The sequence below is a fragment of the Astatotilapia calliptera genome, chromosome 13, assembly GCF_964374335.1.
Source record: "Astatotilapia calliptera chromosome 13, fAstCal68.1, whole genome shotgun sequence".
NCBI lineage: Eukaryota > Metazoa > Chordata > Actinopteri > Cichliformes > Cichlidae > Astatotilapia > Astatotilapia calliptera.
In genome coordinates, this window is record NC_137434.1 from 22,707,746 (window position 1) to 22,731,697 (window position 23,952).

The window sequence follows — 23,952 nt, forward strand, 5'->3', positions numbered from 1 at the left end:
CTCATTTGTTTTTCCATTTTATTTGTTGAATAAAGAACAGCGGCTGCCGATAAGCCAGGAAATCAGGACTATCAAATCTTGTGTTCCGGCCCTTTAAAAGGGAAATACTACATCTGGTGTACAGTTGTTTTATTTCACATGTTCAAACCAAAAGTATAAAAAGAAAACTGTGCACTGCAACTTCTCAGTTTGTTCACTTTTTGTGCTTTGCTCCCCATTTCGGTTCCCTTTCATTTGTGCATCATCTGTCTTATTATTTACGTGGGTCATGACACCATTAACATAATGTATGGACTCACTGCATGCAGTCCTGCTTGTATACCTGAAACTCTAAAATGTTCCCATGATAGAAAAATAAAGGGAGAAACATTTGTTAATGTTATGCTTCCTGACTGATGTCATTTTTAAAGTATTCCAGCCCACAAATGAGTATTGCAGACTTTCTTGTATAATTGTCTTCCTGACATTAGAGGTTCGATGGCTCAAAGCTAAAACATACATTTTAATCACCAGCCCTCACCCTGTTGCACAATTCCCGAACTCTTGCTGTAGTTGTGTAATGCCTGTGTCTGAAAAAAAAAAAGACTGACTCCAGCTCGCATTTTTATTTGCATATTACAGAAATGTTTCAGTCATGCTTCTTTAATCTCGGGAATATTTTAAAGATCAGCCCAATCTTGTCATCTCAACACAGAGTGAAACCCATCCATGCTTTTGTCACATCCTGATTAAATTACTGTAATGCACTTTTTGCTTTAGTAACTCAGTCATCCTTGAAGTGTCTACAGCTTGAGCAAACTTTTTCTGCAAGACTGAATATCAAACTATAGACATATGTTAATAAAAGCTCTTCTTTTGCATTAGTACATTTTTGAATTGATTTTCTTCTGGAGGCCTTGCATACCAGAGACAAGTCTATGGAGTTGTTGAATTAGCTTGTATTAATGCTATTCTCGGTAGTACCGTAACAGAAAGCCATGAGAAAATGGATCAAGGTTTTTTAGTCTCTTGGACAGCTCAAATCAAAAGGAGAAGAAGTATTCTCTTTATGACTCCTTAACTAAGTTGAATTGCTGAATCTTCCACATAAACTTCCACAACAATTTACATATATATATATATATATATATATATATATATATATATATAGTGAATTCCTTTGATTATATTTGGTATATAGCACTATGCAAAGGTATTATGTACACTAAAGGATTCCTATCCATCAAATAGTACCATGAAGAGATGTGCTACTTAGAATATATACATTCATAAGTAATAGAAATGGGCCTCGCATGCAAAGTGATCACAAGACTGAGAATCAGCTCAAATCCAGCGATAACAGCAGGGATGCGGGGAGTGGAGATGGTAGATTTTATCTGATTGTGCAGCATTCCGGTGGATGGAAAAGGGAGACCAGACATATTTCTTAAGTAGTGGTGACTGTACCGACTAACACTGACTCCACATTGGAAACAATAGCCAACCAGATAAGTCATAATTCAAGCATGAGATGCCAAAATATTCTGCCTTTTATTCCTCGCTATGAGTTGAGCTCCAGTAATGCAACTCAATAGCCTCTCTGATTAGGGCCTTCTTGGCTTGTTTACCCCCACATCTTTTATATGCCGCACTTTTTCAGTTATATATTTGAAAAGTGCTGGTCCAAGCTTAGATAACGTTAATGCTAGCACGATGACATCATCAGCATTATATTTTGAAACTTTAGAAAGCTCCTCCAGAGTCACAGCAGATGATACAGCAGGCTACAGGGAGGTGAAAATAAGCTGAGTGCCCCTTTAAGTGTAATACGTGTTTTAAAAGCACCACAGGGGATGTAATATTTAATGATTAGTATTCCTTTTCACTTTACTGTGTACTGTAAAGTATTGGAATTTATTTTGTGCTGCTCTGACTGAGTGGTTATATTATCAGCTGTCCTGCAGAGCAGTTATGACCCTGACACTATTGTAGTTTATGAGGTCAGAAGCTTTACAGCATGTTCTGAAAATAATCTGCCGCACCGCAGCTGTTTGATCAACACGCCATACTACCACTAGGAAAGGACAGAGAGACAGAAAGAGAAAATAGAAAAGAGGTCCTCAGAGAGAGAAACAAATTGCATAATGTTCTCACAATGTCTTCAGCTCTCCAGTGATACAGCCACAGCCCCAACCAATTAGGACGCTTACATTAAGATAAGGACGTCCTTTATTTTGAAAGGTCGGGCTGCAAGAACAAAAGGAATTTTTAAAGTGTGTTTGCACTCAATGTGCATTATACGCACCAACACGCGCGCGCATACTGACATGCATACTTTACAACACCTTTGTACAGTTATTAATGCCCTGCGGCTCTCACTCCAAATTGAATCTAATCAAGTGAAATGCTGTGAGGGTCCTCGGGAGAAAGAGCAGCTCTGACGGTGACCGCTTACAATAAAATCCCTGACATTTGGAAACAAAGCCTGCTCTACCTCTGAGCTGTAATTGCGAATGACAAATGCCGCAATCTTGGATAAATGTGTGTGACTGCTGTGGGATATGTATGCAGTAAAATGTGTGTTCATACATTTGTGGGCTTTGTAGCGACTTTGTAGCATGTGAATATATGTGTGAGTGGAGTGGCTGAATGGTTTTAATAATTTCTTTTGAGGTGGTCCGCATGTTGGAGTACAGTGGAACTAATTACGCTAATTGTTGGGAATGCAGCTGTTGTAAATATGTTGTGAATAGAGTCCTTCCTGTCCTGCTTCTGCTGCACATTTCAGTGATTTTTATCAGCCTGCAGCTTCAGAAAATACCACCACAAAAGGGAAAATGCATTTTTAAAATCTGTTTAAAACTGTCTGTAGCAAGGCAAGGTGAAAAGCTTGCTAGTTAGCCTCCCCCTGAAATATTAACTCACCAGCAGAAATTCCCATGAATGTCATGTCCAAGGGCTTTGTAAAAGTAGACAGGGTGGTTAATAATTCATATAAAAATCGTGTTTCAAACTGCTTGACTCTACTTCATCAGCTGTGGAACCTTGTAGTCTGGTTAGTAAGCTAGAATAGTATTAAGACCTTACTGCAAACAACAGCCTATTAAAATGAGTGAGTCGGAAAAATCTGACGTTTACAGAATTGTGTTTGCTTTTAAGAAACAAAGCACTTGCATATTATCTGTGTGCTTTATGATTGGCTTATGTCAGATCATTATCTAGTATTGTTCTTTGTTCTAGGTCATTTTTTTATGATTGTACTCTATAATTACAGGGTTACAACACGTGAGCTTTTACTATGCCTCCATTTTTTCACGCTTATGCAATTACTCACGGTCTGCCAGCTATCCCAACTCTGATGGGTCAAGAGGCGGGTACACCCTGGACTTATTGAAATTATCAATTTAACATTACCTCATATTCATTTGTCATATTATCTTAGAGTTGAAATTGTTAGTTAGAATCAGTTTTACTGTTTTTCTAAACGCTACTGTTACACCAAGTGAGTGAAAATTCAGCAGTTGCAGTTTCTTGAATTTGCTCGTTTTGTGGTAGCAGGGTAATTCATTTAGCTTTATTTAGCTCTGCTGTTCAGAAAAAATGAGGACATTAGAAAATGTATACTTTGGCATTTGAAAAGTTGAAATGAAAGTGGCTATAATTGGCATACCTAGTTCATTGTTTGGAACAGAAAACCGCGTATGAAGTTCAGTGTTGTGCAAGCTCAGACTTCACAAGAGCTAGCTTAAAGTTCGGTTTACAGAGATTAAAGTGAGTCATCTCACATTCAGGTTGACATTCATTTTAACCTACTCTTAGCTATTCTTTTTTGTTGCTTTTTTAAGTAGCCCCCCCCCCCCCATAAAGGTACACGCAATATAACTTTACAGATTTATTGCTGATGTGGTTGACTTTCTTTTTCAGATCTGGCAGGCAGCCTTTGTGTAAAAAGAATTCTCCAGTTTATTCATAAAAATAAAAAATATTTTGTATGGACTTGCTCTGATAGTACTGTTGATAGTTGCATCTAAAACCACTGCCGGCGCTTGGAGTGCCAAGGAGTTGTTTCCAGTGTGTCATGTGCACTGAGCACACTTCATATAGCACCTGTTTATTCTGGTGAAAGAGAGCAACACTCGTGCCCAAATGTTTTGTTGCAATTACTAGTACTGTGCATGCAGTTCACCGAAAACATTTGCATGTCCGTGGTCAGCCCTGATGATGTTATATTACACAAAGTAGTTGATTCAGTGCCAGAGCTTCTGTGTATATTCAGATCATTTCCATTTGTTGTTTGTAAAGGAGTAGGTTCTCATGACAGATTTACTAGAGCATGCAGTTTCTGCGAAGTAGTCCAACAGGAAACACAAGATATATATACGTTTTTAAAAAGCAGGAAATGCTTCTCTCATGGCTTCAGCTTGGCCGATATTTACAGCAATATTTCTTTACTGAAGTGCCTTCCTTAACCCTCTCCTGCTGAATAAACATTAACCGGGCATGTAATTAGTTAAGGATTATCATATATCTGATATGTGGGTGGCAGGAGATACATTCTGTTCTAATTAAACATTAAAACTGTCATTTTAATCACTGTCAGTAACCTGTAACCTCAACACCCTAGTTGCATAACATCAACATATAAGCGATTACTCAGGCATCATTATGAAGGAGAAAGGCCATAAACACATAACAAATATAAATAAAACTCAGTGCACGTTTCAGAGCACATCATATCAAACCCTACATATATATGTGGTTCTAGTGGTTTCCTTTTCCTGTAATAAGTTGTCATCTTTCTGACACGGAGCTCTGTATTCGTATGACTTTATGTTACATTTTTATCTTTCTGTGTCATTGTACATTTTCAGTTGTTTTTGTTCAACGGTGTCTTTATGGTATTTTATTAGCTGGGAATGGCATTCTGTCTGTTGCCCCGGCGCTCAGGTCGAGACTTGAATATTTAAACAACTTTTTGATGGGCTGCACTGAAATTGCATACGCACAGTCATGCACCCTCAGGGTGAATTGTGAAACCTCTGTTGAGCCTTTAACAATCATCTAGCACCATTGTCAGAAGTCGAAAGTTAAAAGCAGGCTAGTCTCTTGGTTAGGTTCTTACACGGTGCCAGTATAATATTAACTGTCCGACTGTCTATCAGCATATCTTCCTGGGATTTATGGCAGTTTATTGTATCAGCTCAGTGTGCACTTCCTGTCCTGAGGTTCTCCAAATAACAGTAGAGGTTTCTCTGCCAGTCAGTTGTCACAGGTGATAATGCATTAGTCAAACTTACACACTGTAAATGGAATGTTAATCACACAAAAGTAAAGTCTGGCTCCAGTGGGAGGGTTTGCTATTACCTGTGTGAAACAGTGAGTGTAGCTTTTGAAGCAAGGCGACAAACCGTGATTTTTTTTTTTTTTTGAGATTGTTATATAAATAACAAATTCACATTTATCAGCAAGTGGCTGTACACAGATACCTGCAAACACTGATTCACACCAGCCTTGTTTAAATTGCTGTTTGAGAATTCCCATCCTTGAACTTGCTTGTTAAAAGAAGGCATCTGGAGTTGTTTTGACATTCCTCTTGTCACCCAAGCAGCTATGCATGTCATGCATTTCGAACATGCCGCCCGGCAACGTCATATGTTTGCACTCATGAAAGTCATCCTGTCAGTTTGCTGAAGTGTATTATTACTACAAGGAAAGGATGTGAAACTTTCATGAAGACTATTTAAAGTCACAATGAAACAGCAGCGTTAGAGAATCTTGCTTCCTTAATTCGATGCATTTCCTGATACACACAGCGAAATCCCTGTGATGAGATACCAGCTCGCAAGGGACACCTGTCCGTCTGAAAACAGTGCAGATGTGGCACCTTTCACAAATTCTTGAAACAAAATAAAGTATTAAGTTTGTTCTGCTGGTTTACATATTGATCCTCCTTGGTTTTATTGTGAATCAAATAAAATTTCATTAGGACAAAGTCTGAGATTACAGATAATTTCATATTCACAGCACACTGGCAGTAGATGTGCTTGAATATAAAAGTAGCCGAATAATGATCGATGAGCTAGAATGAAATCATAAAAGCCGAAGAGAAATGGAAGAGTGGATGTGTTCTGTAAAAATTAAGTGCTGCCCTTCTCTACAACTCTTAGAGGGGCACTTGAAAAAAGCAAAACAGTTACAGTTCAATGTCAAATTAAAGTATGTGTAACCTCTGTGGCCCTTCTAACTCCGTGCCTTTTTGTTGTGTTTTCCAGGCCAGGAAGAAGATGGGCGCAAGGTTTTAGTCCTCAGTTACCCTCAGTATTGTCGTTACCGTTCCGTTTTGGCACGGCTCAGAGAGCAGCCGTCCTCTCTGCTCATAGACCACACGGTGCTGGCGCTGGGCGGCATTGCTGCGTTGGATGGAAGCACGAGGATCCTGTACTGCCGGGACACCTTCGAACACCCCACCCTGCTGCAGAATGAGAGCATCTGCGACGAGTTTGGTGAGTGTGGCAGCTGGAGATTTGATTGTAGCCTTTAGATACATTATCATATTAGCTCATCTTGAATGCCAGCAGCTATTATAGTGCCAGTTTATGGAACTTTGAGTGTTGGCCCATGAAACATCAAACTCATCATGTCCTGATCTTTGAACATACGCATGCTCTTAAAACTCATTCTCACAGTACGGTTCATCTCAAACTCCCAATTATGTCATTTTGGTTACCTAGACCATTTGTTCAAGTCTGCTTTTAGTGGGAAATTGGCATTTTGGGCCAAGTAATTTAGTTCCATTGTGTGAAAATTGTGAAATGGTGAAAAAGTACTTTAGTTCATTTAATATTTTCACTTGTTAAGGGCTGCCTATCAAAACGAAGTCCATCAGAGGACAAAGAAAAACAGAGCCAGTGAATTATTCTGGTTCCCATGCCAAATACTGTTGTGCTGTGAAAAAAATATAGGATTTAATGAGCTGAGAAAAACAGCCCTGCTTGGCTTTCTGACAAGGAATTTTTCAATAGGCTGAGTTTGAACATTAAAGTGAAATCACTTCAGTTGACTTGTTGAATGTGAATTTTGAAAGTGACAAAAGCACATCTGGGGGCGTGGAGTTAAAACAAACTGAGCTTATCTTTCTGTGAATTTGCTTCATGACGCTAACTGCCATTAACATAACAGACCCACATTTCCAAACTGTCAGTGGCTAATTTGAATGCGGGTAATGTCGGTGCCAGATTTTGGCACAAAGGAGAATAAGACCGCACCTTCGGCTCTGCTGCATTGATTCAGATCTCTTTCTCTCACATAGTACGACGTGTTAGGACACTGGAATGCTATTTAACTTTTAAATAACTAGATTTTATTTAGTTTTTTTCTTGAAAATGTAAAATTAGGGCCGAGCTGGACCAATAGTTGGTGTTTGTATTGGCACAACACCCGCCAAAATCACTGGAGTGAATATCAAATAAAAAGACAAACAAACAGTTAAACGCAGCCCATTTGCCTAAACTGTCGAGCAAATGCTTAACAACGCTTTGAGTGACGTGCCATAAAGAGAGCAAGTCGAGTAAATGTTAGCAAGAACATGAGTGAGACCTGTCACCGATGCTGTCATCTTGTCAGGTTTGTGGAGTTATGCTTGAGGAGGAAAAAGCAAAACAGACGAGTGCAACTGTGCAGTTTATTATGCAATGAATATATAAGAGTATGAATGTTTGAATGGTGCTGACAAATCAGAAATTATACTAAAAGTTCCCTAAAAAAGCTAAAAAAGTTAAATGACAGAAATTGTGTTGCATAACCGAGATCCCTGCTGTTAGGGCGTATTCGTCACATAGTATGCTGTATCCACTAATATATCACTAAAAGCTTAGTTGTTTAAGAGAGGATTGGATTGATATTGATACCAAAAAAAGTTTTTCAACACCTTTTATTATACCTGTTACCTGACTTGGTTTATAATTAAATAAATATAAAAATAATAACGTTTTATGTTTTTCAAAGCTGTGATTTGTCTTCATAACACGTCACTCCCTTGTTTGTTTCCTGTGTTTGCCCTTTACTTTGAAACCAAATGTACTTTTGATCAATGCTTTTTTAGTTTACGTTACATAATTAGAACCAAGAGAGGAATCAGGAATCACCTTTTGCTTTCTGACATATTTTCAGTATATTTGCGTTTATTTAGTGTCTACTGTTCAAACATCCTCATCAGTCACACCTATGGAAAGCATTCAGCGTTTCCGGAGAAGAGTCTTGAAGTGCTGGAACATGTCTGTCTGCCATTCAATCCGCTTTCCTTGCCTCTCTTGAATCCATGTATTAAACCCAGAGTTGGTCTAAAACAAAGGATTAAAGTGATTCATCTCTCTCTATATATTTCCTCTGCTCGGTTGCTCAGCGGGTTCTTGTGCAGCATCGGTTTGACATTCACATTAACGACTCCTCTGGTCAAAAGTCATTGTTTTTCTTTTCCTGTAAATTTGCCAGTAGGTAATTGCATTTTAAGAGAGCAGCAGAGGTGAGACCAGAAGGGAAAACGGTTTTAGGCATAGGAAAAATAAGTTATGAATAGTAACGCTAACATCCTGTGGCGGCTGTTGCTCATTCACTTGGCTCAATAATACCATTCCTCTGTGAGCCACATTTAAGCTAAAGGTTTATTTTCATAGCCTAAAGGAATTCCACTATTTTTTTGACTAAGGCAACCAGATTTCTAATGTTCTTCACTTAAGGGTTTACTAGTTTTGAAGCAGAGCTTTATTTCTGCTGGAATTGCTGCTAGGAGACTTGATTGTGATTTGTTTCAAAACAGCAGAGCTAAGTAATTTTCTTCACTCTGGCAGGTGAGTTAAAGCCTCAAGGGTGTCTTACTTGTAGGCCTAAACACACACGCATGGGTTTTTGCACATATATACAGCTGCTGAGTAAAGTTCTTCTCCCATTTATAGGCTCCATATGAAAAAGCAGCTATAAACGCCATATTAAATCCACCTTTATTACGATAAATACTAGCACAGTGGACACGTAAGAAGGAATACTGTGCTGCTGTGAAATATTAAAATGTTAGAAATTGATCCGGGGAACAATTTTAGGACTTTTTCTTCCTGTGCTTCTCTCAATGCTAATTCTGACCTTTTGGATTCAGCTAAATCTGCTGTGGCAGCTGTAATAGCTGTCCATCTTGTCTAGGCTAATTCATGAAAGTGTGTCAAGCTACCTCAGGAGGTAAAGAAGACGAGAGGGCAAAAAAAAAGAGTTTAACTGAGCCTTTTGGTATAGAAGTGTGTGAAATGCAGCCGTCAGATGGTGGTGAAATCCAGTCTATTCTTGGCATCCTGGTTACGGATTCAACAGAGCACTACAATATGTGCATGTACAACATAATCATGTAGGGGATGATTATTTAATAAGCAGCATATGTCGTTTTATTTGAGCATGTTCAGTGCACTCTCATTCTCATTTATCTGCATTTAAAGAGATGATAATGAAACATTAGTGTACTTGGGCTGCTGTTGTCTATATAATGGCTTTCATTTCTTCTGCGTTTGCTTGGAGTTCACTAAGGTGCGGAGATGGTGCAGAGTTATTCCTGGTGTATTAACGACATTAATCAGAAACGTTCTTCATCTGACTCAATCCAAGCTCGTGTTTTTTTTTTTCATCCACATCACTACCAGCGTCCCTGCTTTTGAGCCAGCTCGAGCAAAACCGGGGTTGCGTCAGTTACCAGATCTTTAGTCCTGTGATCCATATTCATGTTCAGCATCGCCTGTCACCCCTGCAGCTGCTTTCCTCGCGGGGAATGACACAGATTTTGTTTATAATTATCATGCATTCTCTGCCAACGTGGATTGATTATACCCATGCTACTTTGTGTCCCCAATTTAATTTCTTGCCAGGAGGAATGTAATATTAACACTGCACAGTCGTACGACAGGAAATTTAAGTTATGCATTAAACGTTGCCAGTGCAGATATTTTTACTTATTGTGTGCTTACTGACACACTCAAAGAAAAACGATCTCTTATATAAAGCTAAGAGTAATGACAGACTGTGCTGGAATAAAATGCCTTGAGAAAAAGCCATAAATAGCGCTGAATGACAGATGACAAGGGTCAGGTATTTGTTATTAGCTGTCCTGGTTATGTTGAGTATTACTCACATTAATTTGGCAGGGACGCAGTATGTGCTACAAGGCAATAACATAAACATTTGTAAACTCAACCTAGAGGTGCTGTATATGATATATTTAAACAAGATGGCCGTCTGTTTTGGAAAATATTACAAGCACCATTTTTTCCCGGTTTCTCGGATTCTCAAGTTATGCTTCCAAACTGCTGACCTTCCTCTCCGCTCCCTTCTCCACCCCCCCACCCCCCCACCCACCTCCAGAAACCTAACACTCCTGGTGTGCACATTGCTTAAATCAACAGTATTCTGAGAGTTAGTGAGGCAATCACTTTTTTGAGGCAAAGCAGTTGAGAGGAGTTACCCTCTTCCTCCTCCTTCTCTGGCTTGCTCACATTTATCCTATATGCTCCAGGTCTTGGCACAGAATCTATATATTTTATTATCAGCTTTGTTTTTCTTTGAAATACATCTCAGTCATTGCTGATTTGATTTTTATCAAAAAGAAACATTTTCATTGCAATCCTTTGGAATCCCTTTTTCTTTTTTTGTAATCCTCCAGGGTGGGAGGAGTATAAAAAACAATTTATTGCTTCAATATATTAATGCTGTCCAGATGCACCAATCACACACAATATTTTACAATCTATTTTTGTACTGCGGTGCATGAGCGCTGGTTTAATGCATCTGTGGCTGAATTTAGTTGAGCTTTGTGTGCTTTTAAGAGGTTTTTCTGCATGTCAGAGTCAGTGGTGTCTGTGTTTGACAGGAACAAAAGAAACATTTGAACTGAACTGATGCTGACATACACGGAGGGAAAAAAAATGAGTGAATCTATAGTAAGTAAACAGCCTAAAATCCTGAACCTGTGCTTTTTGAGATACAATCTTTGAAAACATTGAGTCCTTCTAGCTTGATTGGGCTGGGTCACTAGATGAACATACAGCATGATGTCATTGTTTCCACAACTTGAACCACTTTCTCGCTGCTCTTTAAACATGAAATCTGATTAGATGAAATATGCATATGCCAATATCGTCCCACGACAGCTCCGTCTGTCAATGTAATAGGCAAATTGCTTGCTAAGCTCATGTTTTGCTATCTCCTCTGCAGATTTGTGTTAACCACGGCCCATGAATTTTTCATTGTCCATATGTCATGGTATACAGAGGCCGTAGAGGAGGATTTTAGAGGAGGACAGAGGACATGCTGTGGCTGTATAGTCACATTTCATAATCAGGACATGAACTGTATATAAAAACAAAGTGAACATCTGGTGAAAGATCACTTACACATGACAACGCACATTGCAATGTCCTTGTGTAAGATGTGAAAGTTGTATATTTTTACTTTGTTAGCACCTAAATTACTCACATATAGCTTTAATATATACTAGGCTTGTATTTCATCGTATCTAATGTGTATGGTATGCACGGCAGAATAAATGCCACTGTGCTATTTTAACTAAAACCACTTTCCTCCGCTGGCATCGGTAGCATTAGCACTTCTCTATCGTGTAAGGCACAATTGTTTTGTATTATCCCTCTTATGTCATCAGCAACACAGCAGCTCTACACATATGGCTTTGCATTACTACTTATCTATTAATAGCAAAATGTAACATAGATAAATAAGTAGCTTTGGGGAACAAGCTTAGCTTTTATTTCCAGTGCAAAAGGTTTGTCAGCGAAGGAGCTGATGGAGGATATTTGGAGAAAAAAGGACATTCATGTCTTACTTCAGCATTATACCAATTCATTTGCTTCATTTTTGAGTGCATCAATGACATATAGTTCAAAGCACATCATAACCACTGAGCATGGGGGCGGTTCTTGTTTTGTGCCCTGGGTTTGCCCCTACACTCATGCTACTTCTGGCTCTTATATGTGGTGAAGATTTACGCATAATGAGTGGGAAACTGTCACCTGCTCCTCATAGTTGAATGCTTATATTTTAATGTAGTCAGTAATTTTCCACAAAGATGATAGAAATGCACATCAATCAAATGCTGAATGGTTGATAAACAGCAAAGGGCTGCTATCATTTCAGCGGAAATCCTCGTAAGCTGTTAATCTGTCTTGAAATATGAGGTCTGTATCAACAGACATATACTGACAAAACATAAATTTGATTTCAATGCAGTGACAATGAAAATTGGTTTGTAGAAGCATAAAATTTCTTTTATGCAGTTGATCCTATAGTGAAATATTTAGTCACCATCTCATTTTCATGCTGTCATCACATGTTATTGCAGCTGCAAGGAGTGATTGTCTGGAAATCTCCCCTTTTTGCTGCATTTATGGAAACTCTGACATCCAAGATTTCAAAGTTAACCCGCCTTAAACTATTTTAAATCAGTCTAAGTTCTTATTATGCTTTTCCCTCTGCGGTTTTTTCCAGGTGAACTTTTCCTGTCAGCACATTGTAATTTTTGAATGGAGTGTTTTAAGAGGGGGCAGAGTCTTACACATTGGATGTCGTAGCGTCTTTGAACGCATCACAAAAGAATGACTTCAGACTGGCTCCTACTTGTAATAGCAGAACCACAAGATGTTAACAGTGGAAAAAATAATAATAAAGTGATGAAATGCTCAGTGCAAATGATTGCCAATAACAAGTATGTTGCAACATGTATGTGCAATTGTCTTCATGTTGACAGCTTCCAGGAATTAAAGGGAAAAATCTGGTAAATAAATTATATTTAATGCACACATGAAAAAGCACCTCCTCGAGCTCTTCTAAGTTTATAAACGATTTATTTTTAACTTTTTTTTCTTAAATAAAATGCAATGCTTTTTATGTATTACGTTACACTTGAGCTGAGGAGGTTAGCTTGACCTCATTCGTAATGGCTCAATTGATAAATCGGTTTATTGTGAGTTAAATGTGATAAAAACAACACACTGAGAGTCAGATTTTCATAAACGCCAGATGTGAGATGTGATACAACTTCTGAAATTCCCTAATATAAATGTACAGAATAGCATGTTGCAACCTGGGGTGAGCAAGTCTGACTCATACGTGTAACTGAAAACGCTGTTTACAGAGTCAGGCTCCGGTGTGGAAACACGTCCTGAATGCAGCCTTTTAGTCAGGTTTAAGTGTTCAATATCTCTGTGTAGGTGGAGACTTGTTGCCGGCTGTTTCCCTAAAAAAGGCTTGTGTAACTTTTAGTGACGTCAAAAATCATTGTTGCACCGCTGATACACGAGAGCAGCAAAGTGAGGATTATACACTATGCGGTGAATGTGATTGATGTTTCCAGATTTTTTTTCTTTTCTTTTTTTTGTTCAAAGTGACCCAGATGTTTCTTGGAAAGGAGAGTGCTTAAACAGAGGCGGTGCTGGCTGCAGTTTTAGACATTTGTTTACAAATGTGTTAATTTTTTTTCTTATGAATATGCAACTATTTACTAAAAAGAAAATACAAAGAGAGGCGATAACTTGTCCTGTTTTCCTTTTCTTTGTTTGTTTGTTTGTTTGTAGATTTGAGAATTAATTTGAATGCCTTAAACACAGTAGCATATAAACAAGGAAAAGAAAAAGAGAACAAAGATGAAAGTATCTATTAGTCTATTTTGTTATGAGAATGATGATTATTTATAATCACCACGGCCTAATGCTGCGTAGCTTTGCAGAATGATAAAGTCCCTATGATTGGGCTCATTGGCTGACTCGATCCCATCAAGTGTAACTAGAGCGTGATCTATTAGAATACATATGTTTTATTGATGTATGGGCTTCGTGTTTATCCTGGCATTCATTTATTTATAGGTCGATGCTACGATTTTTTTTTCCTCCAGTAATGAATAGGATAAGCCTTGAAGCTTATCCACTGCTCCCTTTCATCTCTCCCTCTCTTTCTCTCTCCCTCCCCCCCTTCCCTCCCTCTGTCTATCTCCCTCTCCCTCCCTCCAAAAGCCAAATTGAAATACTGTATTTTTTTTTTTAGAGCCCCACTCCTACTGAGTTGTTGCTGCAGTCTGTCAGTATCAATGATGTGGAAGCGTTTGAACGTTATCCCGTTTTTAGCAAATCCTCCACATTATGTAACTTTGACTCTGTTTTACATTTGCCACTCTTGGAACAACAGGGGTGTGTGTATTTGGGGCAGTCCCTCTGCGTCCTCTTAACATTTCTTTGCAAAAAGGGATTTATTTTTTAATTTCCTCTCCTGGAACAATGGCCATTAAGAGCTCTTGCCAACACTTTGGCACAGTAAAAAGCTGAGGTGACATGTTCACTTGTCAGATATTTACAGCTTTTATTGTGCTGTAGTGTTTTTGTCCTGACAGAAAAACTGCGTTATGACTTATTACAGTTTAAATCAACACAGAGAGACCAGAAAGACATTGTGCCTTGCTGGATTTGAGCCAGTATCAGTTCTTTTTTTTAATATATACCATGCATAAAATTTATACTGTGCATATGGGTCTTGAGATAAATCAAATTATTTGGTTCACCGGGGTCAGAGGTCATTGCATTCCTCAGCATATGTGTCAGTCAGGGGCGCTGGGTTAAGATTAAACCCACTGTTAATAAGTACTTAACAGGTGACGCTGCCATCATGAGGCAATCACATGAGGTGGATAAAATGAAAGAGAAAAAGGAAAGAGTGAAGGAAGAAACGAGAAGGAAAGAGTTTCTTCCTGTAATTACGGCTTATTTTGACTATAAATTAAGTTTGTGAGATTTCCCTTGTAAAACATGTAACACTGTAACATAATTCCCTATTTACTTTGTAAATGGAAAGCTTGAGTCGACAGCCTTTATGAGTTTGCGCAGTGCTAAAGTACACACATTCACACCCCTGTTGAAACACACACCCCAATGAATCCGATGAGAATGATTTCATAATCCATCGCAATAATAAACTTCTTTGAACTGTTTAATTGGCTCTTCCTGGAACGGCACGGCTTCGCTTCATTTGATCTGATGAAAGAGTAATGTTGCTTCTCCCCAGGGGGAGCATGCACAACGGCGCACAAATAATGAATTAAGAACACTACTCCTTTTTTTTCAAAATGACTGCCATAATAAAGCAGGAAAATTCACGATGCACTTACACCAGTTTCCCCTAAATTGCTTTTATGTTTACTTGCTTATGTATTTAATTTTCAGAGCTGGCTTTAAGTGAAAATAAATCCCGATTTCTAAAGGGTAATGGATTGAGTTCACATGAAAAGTGTCATCTGAAGGAACCACTGTCGATAGAAATGCTTGGAAACGCTCCAGAAACATTCCTCATGTGTGATTCTGCGAAAAGTCACACTTGCACTGTTCTGGGAATGAATAGCCTGTGTAGCAAGTAGTGACATTTGATTTAAAGGCATGCAGTGCATGTAAAGGGGGGGGGGGGGGGGGGGGGGGGACTGAAGTAGGCTATGCAAAAGAGAGAATGAAATATGTAAAATTTAAACTGACAAAGTCATGATGGTTTGGGAGAATGTCCTCTCTGCTAGGCTGAGGAATATGAATAGTGACAGTCTGAATAGAGAGTCTGTGTACAGCAACAGTATGGTTGCAAAAATGAGCTCATTACTGGCAAATACACACACACATACACACACTTTCTTTTTTCATTACTATGGTGAGAATATTCCATTTACATCTGCTAATTGTAACCCCTAAAATGCCAAAACCCAAGACAGGGAAATTGGTGTACCACCAAAACCCCTAACCTTAACTGAATTATTTTTCCTCAGTTTTATCCCTTAAAAATCTCCTGAGACTTGTCAGGAAATCTTTAACACACACACACACACACACACACACACACACACACACACACACACACACACACACACACTGAGCCCTCATGACTCTGCAGGCCAAGAGAACGATTTACATGATTTTATAAGTGTGAGATAAAAATATGGGAGAGTATTTTTAATGTCCTGGTAAACACACACTTAGAGGGATGTGGGCTTGTCTCCATGGCAACACTAGTCAGAGCGTGCCCGGCCTAGCGTTTTTGACAGTTTCTCCTGATGATGATTGATAATTACTACCTGACTTGTTGTCCCCATCTCCGCAAACATATGGCGAGATCTGCCCCCCGCCATATATCTGCCAAAATGTTCTTTTTTCTGATAATAGCTTTTTAATGTTGCGTTTTGTTGTGTATGCATAGCAGCCCCCCCACCACCACCACCACCACCACCACCACACACACACACACGCACCCCCTCCCAACCCCATCCCTTTGTAATTACATTTGCCACCGCTCACATACTTATTAGAGAAAGGAAAGAGAAATAGATAGGAGAAGCAGGAGAGTGGGAGAAAGTCAAAAACAGGCAGCAGAAGGAGGGGGGGACAAAATTAATTTAACTTTCAATTGATGTGTTCTGCGCACTGCTGCTGGATTTAAATTTGACAAATTGTCAGGATTAACAGAAAGAAAGAGCATTTTACAGTATAGTCACATATTAGAAAATAAACACCAGATAATAGCCAGTGTGGTGGGCTGTAGTTTGAAATGGCAAGCGAGACTCTTTATTCCATATCTGTGTGCGCGGTATTTTATTATGCAGTGTGTTTGCATGCGTAAAGCTCATATTTAGATGCAATTGGAGGCAATCTTGTTATATTCACAGAGGCCATAGAGGAGGATATCAATCTATAAACATGATTTATCTACTGTGCACTGTCTAAAAAGGCATTAGCATAGGCCCTCTGTTGTGGATCTTATTACCTGACTGTATGCTGAAACCACAGACTAACACTGCAGACCTGACCAGCATTTAAAACATCAGCTAAATTCAGATTAAACACTGCACTCTTCCTTTTAAGCTTTTAGTAAATTGCACCTACATAGACAATTTAAAAAAATGAGTTTATGTGACAAAAAGATGACAACTGTTTCTTTTTGATAAAACACGCAGACCCGATCTGCTTCTCGGTAGGTGTAGGATGCTTCATAGAACATTTTATTTCTAATTTTCTCTTCCATTTAATTGGCCTCCATAACCTCTACTTCCAGGAACAGGAATATTATCAGCATCTGATTATGTCTTGTCATGTTCTGCTGGCTAAATCAGATAAACACAAGTATCTGATTTAACACGTTTGTAGTTACAGATATTCTAGTTCACTTATATCTGGCTGGCTCATATAATGTGTGGCTCACCTGCAGCAGGCAAAAGCAGGGCACTCTGCAGAAACCGAAGTCATTTCTAATACTGTGTGATTGAGGTCTGCCACAGGCTATGGCAACAGACAGGCTCTGTGAAGGAGATAATGATGCATACACACACAGCTGTCAGTCAGCTAGCTAAGGGGAATCGTCTTTGAGGGAAATAAAAACAGACTGTAGCCGATATAATGCGGTGTTTGTATAGGAAATGATAGGATTGGGGGAATAGACTGGAACGGGATGTCAGAGTTGTTGGAAACGAAGAGGAGGTCTGGTAAAAATCTCACACGGATTCCCATCTTTGCATTGTGAATATATTAACATAATCGCACTAACATTAAGCGCACATTAGAGAGAGCAAGTTAGATTTTTCTCTGACCACTAGTGGTACCAAACCATGCAGGTAGCTGGGTGTTGCTCCCCAGCCCATAACAACACAGAAAAATTAAAAGTATGAAAAATACTCTGAACTGGGAGTCTTCCAGCCATGGCTGTGTATCCTTGGGATAATTGGCAGACCAACTGTAGGATAAGTTCCAGTGAAAACTTGTTTTGGGGCTTAGGTTGTTGCGTTAATGTTGACTCACAACAGCAAAATAAGTCACAGTATACAGTACACCCAATTCCGACAGGTTCAACAACCCACACGCCCTTTTTTATTTGTAAATTGTCTTAATTACTTTATGGTCTATAAATAGTTGTCATTATCAATAACGTGCAAAGAAAATAAAAACTTCAGTTCTTAGAAGCCTCCATTCATCTCCTCCCTACGTCGTTTCCGCCCGGACCTGTTTAAAACTCGTCCCTGACTTCTCTTTTAGTTTTTCTTTAAGTATAGATTCTAAAGATATGAACAAGATAATGAAATGAACGAAATGGCTGTTTTTGTTTGTTCCTTCTAGCTTTTTACATTTCATATATAATAACAACTGTCAGTGTTTGGTCAGTACACATGTGTTTGACTTGCTTCGCCAATAAAAAAAAAAGATTTCCATGTTAACATTTATTCAACTGGCTGTGTGAAATATGAAGGGGATTACCAGGAATGACCCACCCAGCCCTATGAGTTGTGTCTGTGCACTCACTTTATTCTACTAATTTCCCACTAAATGGCAAACATAGCTGAGCACTTAGAAGCTAAGGAGTTGGATATTTCCCTCGAAGAGTGAATATTTTACATAGATAATAATATTGACATTGTCTCCAATTTAATGTTGTTAATTTAAATCATTTTTCTATTATCCTAATAAAAAGGAGAGGATAAGTGAACCTCTTTTCACCTCCTCTGAATTAGGTTTTAAAAAAATTTACACAGACAAAAATAGAGACATCAAAAAAAAACCAAATAATGGGCTAAGCTTCTTTGTGTGTGTAATTTGGGCAAGCTTGCTCTTTAAAAAACGCTTCGAGCAGAGTCAATCAAGGTGCTGTTGGAAAGAAAGAGCTGTTTACAAGAAGCTGTCGAGGACCTGGGGATGAGTCGGTTGTACCTCAGGGGGACTGTTGTTAGACCTCTTTTAGAAACAGGTTGGCTTAATCCCTGCTTTTTACTCGGGCCATGCTCTAATAGCCTTGTATTACAGTGATTTTCTGTGTGTTAGTAGTCAGAGCAAGTTCCTGATACAGGTACTCTCACCAAACACAGCACCAGTGAAAATTTGAAATTGTTGCTCTTGCTGCTGGGCTTTGCTGTGTTTACTGATTTTTATCTCTTTCGCTCTCCTCTCCCTCTGTTAAATTGGAAGGTGAGTTTGTTGTTGTTGTTTTTAAAGGCTTGGCACAGCTCAGATGTGTTTTTGTAATAACAGTAACGTGTAACTATTATCATACCTAGGAAGAAGCCAAATAATTCCTCCTCATTAAATTCAGAATAGCTCTCAGGCACAGCAGTATTAAAATATCTTCTTATGCTGCAGATGCATTCATAGTCAAAAACAGGCAATAGCGGTGATGAAAATATTTCAGTGTTACTGATGTGAAATCCCCCTGAGGTTGACCTAGTATGAAATGCCGCACTCTTGGATTGTTTTGTGTGAAATGTTTTGCACTTTATCAATGATAATCTTCCCCTGTATATTTATGAGAAATTAATTAACACTTGTATCATCTATCAACCTACGGAGGTTTTGATGATTAATAAAAACAGTGTACTGTGTCCACCCACACACACTCGCTCGCTCTGTGGGCGCATTGTGTAATTTTTGATGATTGCAGCGATGGAGATGCTTGAAGTATTGCTGTTCATTAAAGTTTTTGTGTGTCTGTCTGTGTGTTTATGTGTCTCAAATGACTCTGAGCAGAAACGTGCCTCAAGCGTAGGAACAGAGGAATAGCTCTGCTGTCAGATGTGACAAAGTGAGAATTACAAGTATGTCAAAAGTGCCTGATGTTAGTATGCGAAAGGTGACGGCAGCTTCAGTCGCGGCATAATCGCGGCGAGGAGGAGGCATCTAATGCTGCTTTACATGAGGAAAATCAAGAGAGCTGTTTTGGTTTCGGTCATGATATTGTGAAATCTGTGTTGGGTTAGTTTGCTTGGTTGCCTCATAAAACAAAGAATGTTTGTAAAAGTATTCCGATCCTTTCTTCCCTTTGTTGATGCTTCGCTCTATTATACCATCACTTTTAAATTATGGTCATAGTGTAAGATAACTGGTAGGACTGCTTGTGTTTTCGGAATCTCTGCAGACTGCAAGTGCAAAGTCACTTACAGTCCATACACACGGGCAAAGCGGTCACAATTAGGAATTAAAGATAGGAATCAGAATTTCCTTTTTTTTCTAATAGGAGTGTGTGGGTATAATTAAAGCCAGCTCTGATGAAGGGCACTGTTGAGAGAGATTTAAGCGAGTCTTTTAAACCAAAACAGTGAGTGTGGGTGGAGAATGTGTGTTTTTTAAATATCCAGTGGTATTCGGTAAAAAACAAATCTATCACATCCTGATTTACTGCCAGCTTGAAAGGCAAATAACTGTTGTTTTAATTTGTGGTAAGCAGCGGCGACCTGTGCAGTAGGTTGTAGTACAAATGTGCTTAGGTGTTGTGTATTGCATTCCCCTTGAGAACCTTTTGATTAAAATTGCTGGCAATATGTGTCATAAATACCAAAAGAGCAATAGACAAGGTATTGACTCAGAGATGAGCCTGAGGAAGAAACATTAGCCCAGACGTGCTTTTTCCATGAAAGTGTGGTCAGAAACATCCAGTCCTTGAGAACAAGTACTTGAAATTCCTCCAAACTCTGAGCTCTTTGACGTACATATAGTGAAGACACATGGTTGCCCGTCATCGCTGGCTGAGGAATCAGTCTGGTACTGTTGGTTTGTTGCTTAAGAGCCTCCCTTGTCACTTCATTGTGCCTCCGGTGGAGTTGAAATGTTTCACCAAAGTGCAATATCACTTCGCTGATCGCACATTTAATGCTCCACTGCTCTACAGATTAAAGTCTGTGTCTTAAGCGTTGTATCAGAGGGCACTTTGTATCATGATTTGTCATGTGTTATTCATTATTTGTCAGGTTTTTTTTAACCTTTGGTTGTTTTGTTTGCATTGTGACAGCCGCTATTATTGTTCCTTATGAGTCATATTTAGTTTTATTCTATTTTTTTGTTTTGTTTAATTCTCTAAGTCTGCTTCTGTTTTCCGTTTGAAAAACTTCCCCTTTTTCCAGTGGCATCTTTTTATGCATACATGGAAATACAGCTGCTCGGTCCTCAAAGAGTCTGTCCCGGTGCTTTATGTTGTATAACTTGCGGTAAATTTCCGATGCGCCACTGTAAGCTTGTATAGCAGACCTGAGTGACCTCCTTTGTCTGAGTGTGGGCGTATTCACAAGTTTAGTTTCATTTACAAATCCTTCCCTGAGGACTGCTTCTCACCTGCACAGATAGAGCTCTTCTCTCTCACAACTTTACAGTGTGTTTAGTTTAAAAAAAAGCCCTTACATTTACTGAACCTTCAGCATGTAACTCATCAGGGAGTTACTTATTGAACTAATTGACCTAGAGGATCTCTCTTTGGAGAATTCCCATTGATTGTAAGCTCTGGAACATAACTCCACTCGTCAATATCTCTGCGCTGCTGAACTGACTTGAGTGGTTATGCTATATTTGCTCTAAAGATCCGCATGTGCTTAGAGGTTCATCAACAGGATGTTACATAATTTTATTTTGGTTTGCTGTGCTTCTGTGGTTTTGTTTGTTTGTTTTCTTTGGGGGTTTTTTTTTATCAAGAATTCTGTCCATAAATGTCGTTAATTATAATTTCAAAATTACATTTTGCCATATTCTATCCAGGGGGACATACTGTACTGTACAGGCAAGGCCTTGTATTGCAACATGAATGTTACCTTTGGCTGCGGGCTATTCTGATAATTGCTGAGTGGGTGTCAGGCCTTTAGTGAATTTGCAACCAAGTAAGACAACAAAATATGTCAAAACATGTTCTTCTGGTGCTTGTTCTTGAAATACCACACTCATCCTCGCTCTCCTCTTTGTTTGAACTTGAACCCCATTAGCTGAAGTTAGATGTAGTTGAAGTTCAACTGTAGAATTAAGGATGTGCGCAGAGGCATGAGTGGGAGTCTGGTTTCATGAAAGCGTAGATGGGGCATTCTTCCCCAATTGCAGTTTGTCTGGGGGATAAAAACTCTCATATGTTCCTCTTTCAAATGTGATGAGTCAGAACAGTCATCACTTAAGGAGGGAAATTATCATTTAACTTGTCTACAGTTGAAAAAAAATGTTATTTATTGAGCTGAATAAGGTTATCATAGTTAACCTGAAACTGGGTGTAAAATACACTGAAATAAAAAGAAACAATAGGTGACTGTTGGTCATGAATGCTCCTCTAACAAATCCCTGCATTGTAATAATTAAAAGGATTAACACTAAAGCAAAAAATCAAGCATTTATAGCACTTAAAAGTGAACTGAACAAGAAAATCCACAGATAAGTGTTTAGTTTGTCATTTGAAACTTTGTAGCATTTCTGAACAGTTTTTACTAATGATTTATTTCAGCTTGACCTTTGTAAATGTCAATAAAATGAATGATCAACATTTATAGCATCCTCGTTGTATATTTGCATAATAAGATTACAAGGATGATTGTAAATTAACGTAAGTCTACCACACTGTGTAGTTCCCCGAGGCAGTTACAGTGGTGCTAACAACATGTTGTATAAGGAGTTTTTGGTCATTAAGAAAAACAGTAGATTCAACTTTTGACTTGAAAATAGCTTCAGAGAAAAAATGCAAGGGGTGTCATGAGAAATGTAGCTTTAATATTGAAAAAATGAAGTGGTGACATTGTGTCAGTATGCATGTTATAATCTTCTTACTATAATACATGAAATCTGTTTGTTTGTTTGCCTCGCGTACAATGAGGAGTTGAGCAACCAAAATTGGCACACAGGAACATCTTCGTCCCCTGGAGGTTCTTATCTATATCAGATAATATCATGTCATCATGTTGCCTAGCAACTACCTACAAATGGGCTAAAATGACCCATTTGAAGCTTTATGCAACTGTAACACCTCAGAAAAGCAGTCTGTCATTCTTTTTTCATGACGGTAACATCTCAATTATTCCCACAAAAACTTTCATAATGCAGGATCTATTATGTCGTCATCTTGCCTAGCAACCACCTAACAATGGAATAATGTAACAGGCTAAACAATACAATAACATGGAAATGTACTAGTGTTAGAAAACAAAGGCGTGAGTAACTCCCACTCTTTCTGTATGACTGCACATTTATGGTAATACAATCAAGATTCCCATTAAAGAATAACCTTAATTTATGGGATTAGATGCTTTCTGCCACCTTTGTGTACTTTTCTAGCCTAATCAAACTTTATTGTATTTTTTACCATGATAATAGCAAGTTAAAAATCTAGTCTGTACCAAACTTTTTGCAGTTGTCGAGGACTTTCAGTCAAAATTATTGTTATCCATGTGAACCTTTAACAACATCTTTAAAAATTTCCTCTGTTTAGCTGTTTTGTCTTGTTTCATCTGTGCCAAAGTGGTGAACTGATCTTTCAGCTGACCAAAATTGCCATTCTTTTAACCGATATTGCTGGTGTGGCTAAAATTAGGAAACCACTGCACACATCTGTAGTTGTGAGTGATTATTTCTGTCATAAGTGTTACTCCAAAGTGCCAAATGAAAGGATGAGTTGGCCACTAATCCTGTAAAGCACATCAAAGTGTTTTTCTATCCTCTAAGCCTTTAATTTCAGTTTGCCAAACAAATACAAAAACAGGCACAGCACAATTATTTGGCCCATGCAGCCCATCAGCGTGATCATTTGTCCAACTACTTTAAAGAGGATCTGTGAAGCCACCCTCCTGTTCATTAAGTGAGCATGCAGATATTGCACTTTTTCAGTCAGCTTTGTGAGCTTTATCAACTGAGACATCCATCACTTGAATTCTCCAGTTGGCTTGATATGTCTCTCTACTCACAGCAGCCTCTCAATCAATCAGTCCATTTTGTTGTGGTTCCCTGTGGCTCGCCTCTGTTGATGCATAGAACCGTCAGAACCCTTCCTGAGCTGTCTCTAATGAGTTTTTCATTATCATTGACATCAGCTGAATAGCAATGAAACAGAGGTGCCAGGGCTGTGTCTAATTGAATCTGAGGGGGTAGAAATTATTAGACAAAGCAATGTTTTAAAGCTGTTAAAAGCATTCAGCTGCAT

The 23,952-nt window shown here is 38.7% G+C and overlaps 1 protein-coding gene across 1 annotated transcript in view; it reads left to right on the top strand.

Annotated features, from left to right (window-relative positions):
- The window catches only part of arid5b (AT-rich interaction domain 5B), a 72,707-nt gene that overhangs the window by 26,941 nt on the left and 21,814 nt on the right, over positions 1-23,952 (top strand). The window contains exon 4 of the mRNA XM_026191077.2: positions 6,252-6,482. Within this exon, the coding sequence (XP_026046862.1) occupies positions 6,252-6,482 (231 nt within the window). The remainder of the gene's footprint in view (positions 1-6,251; positions 6,483-23,952) is intronic.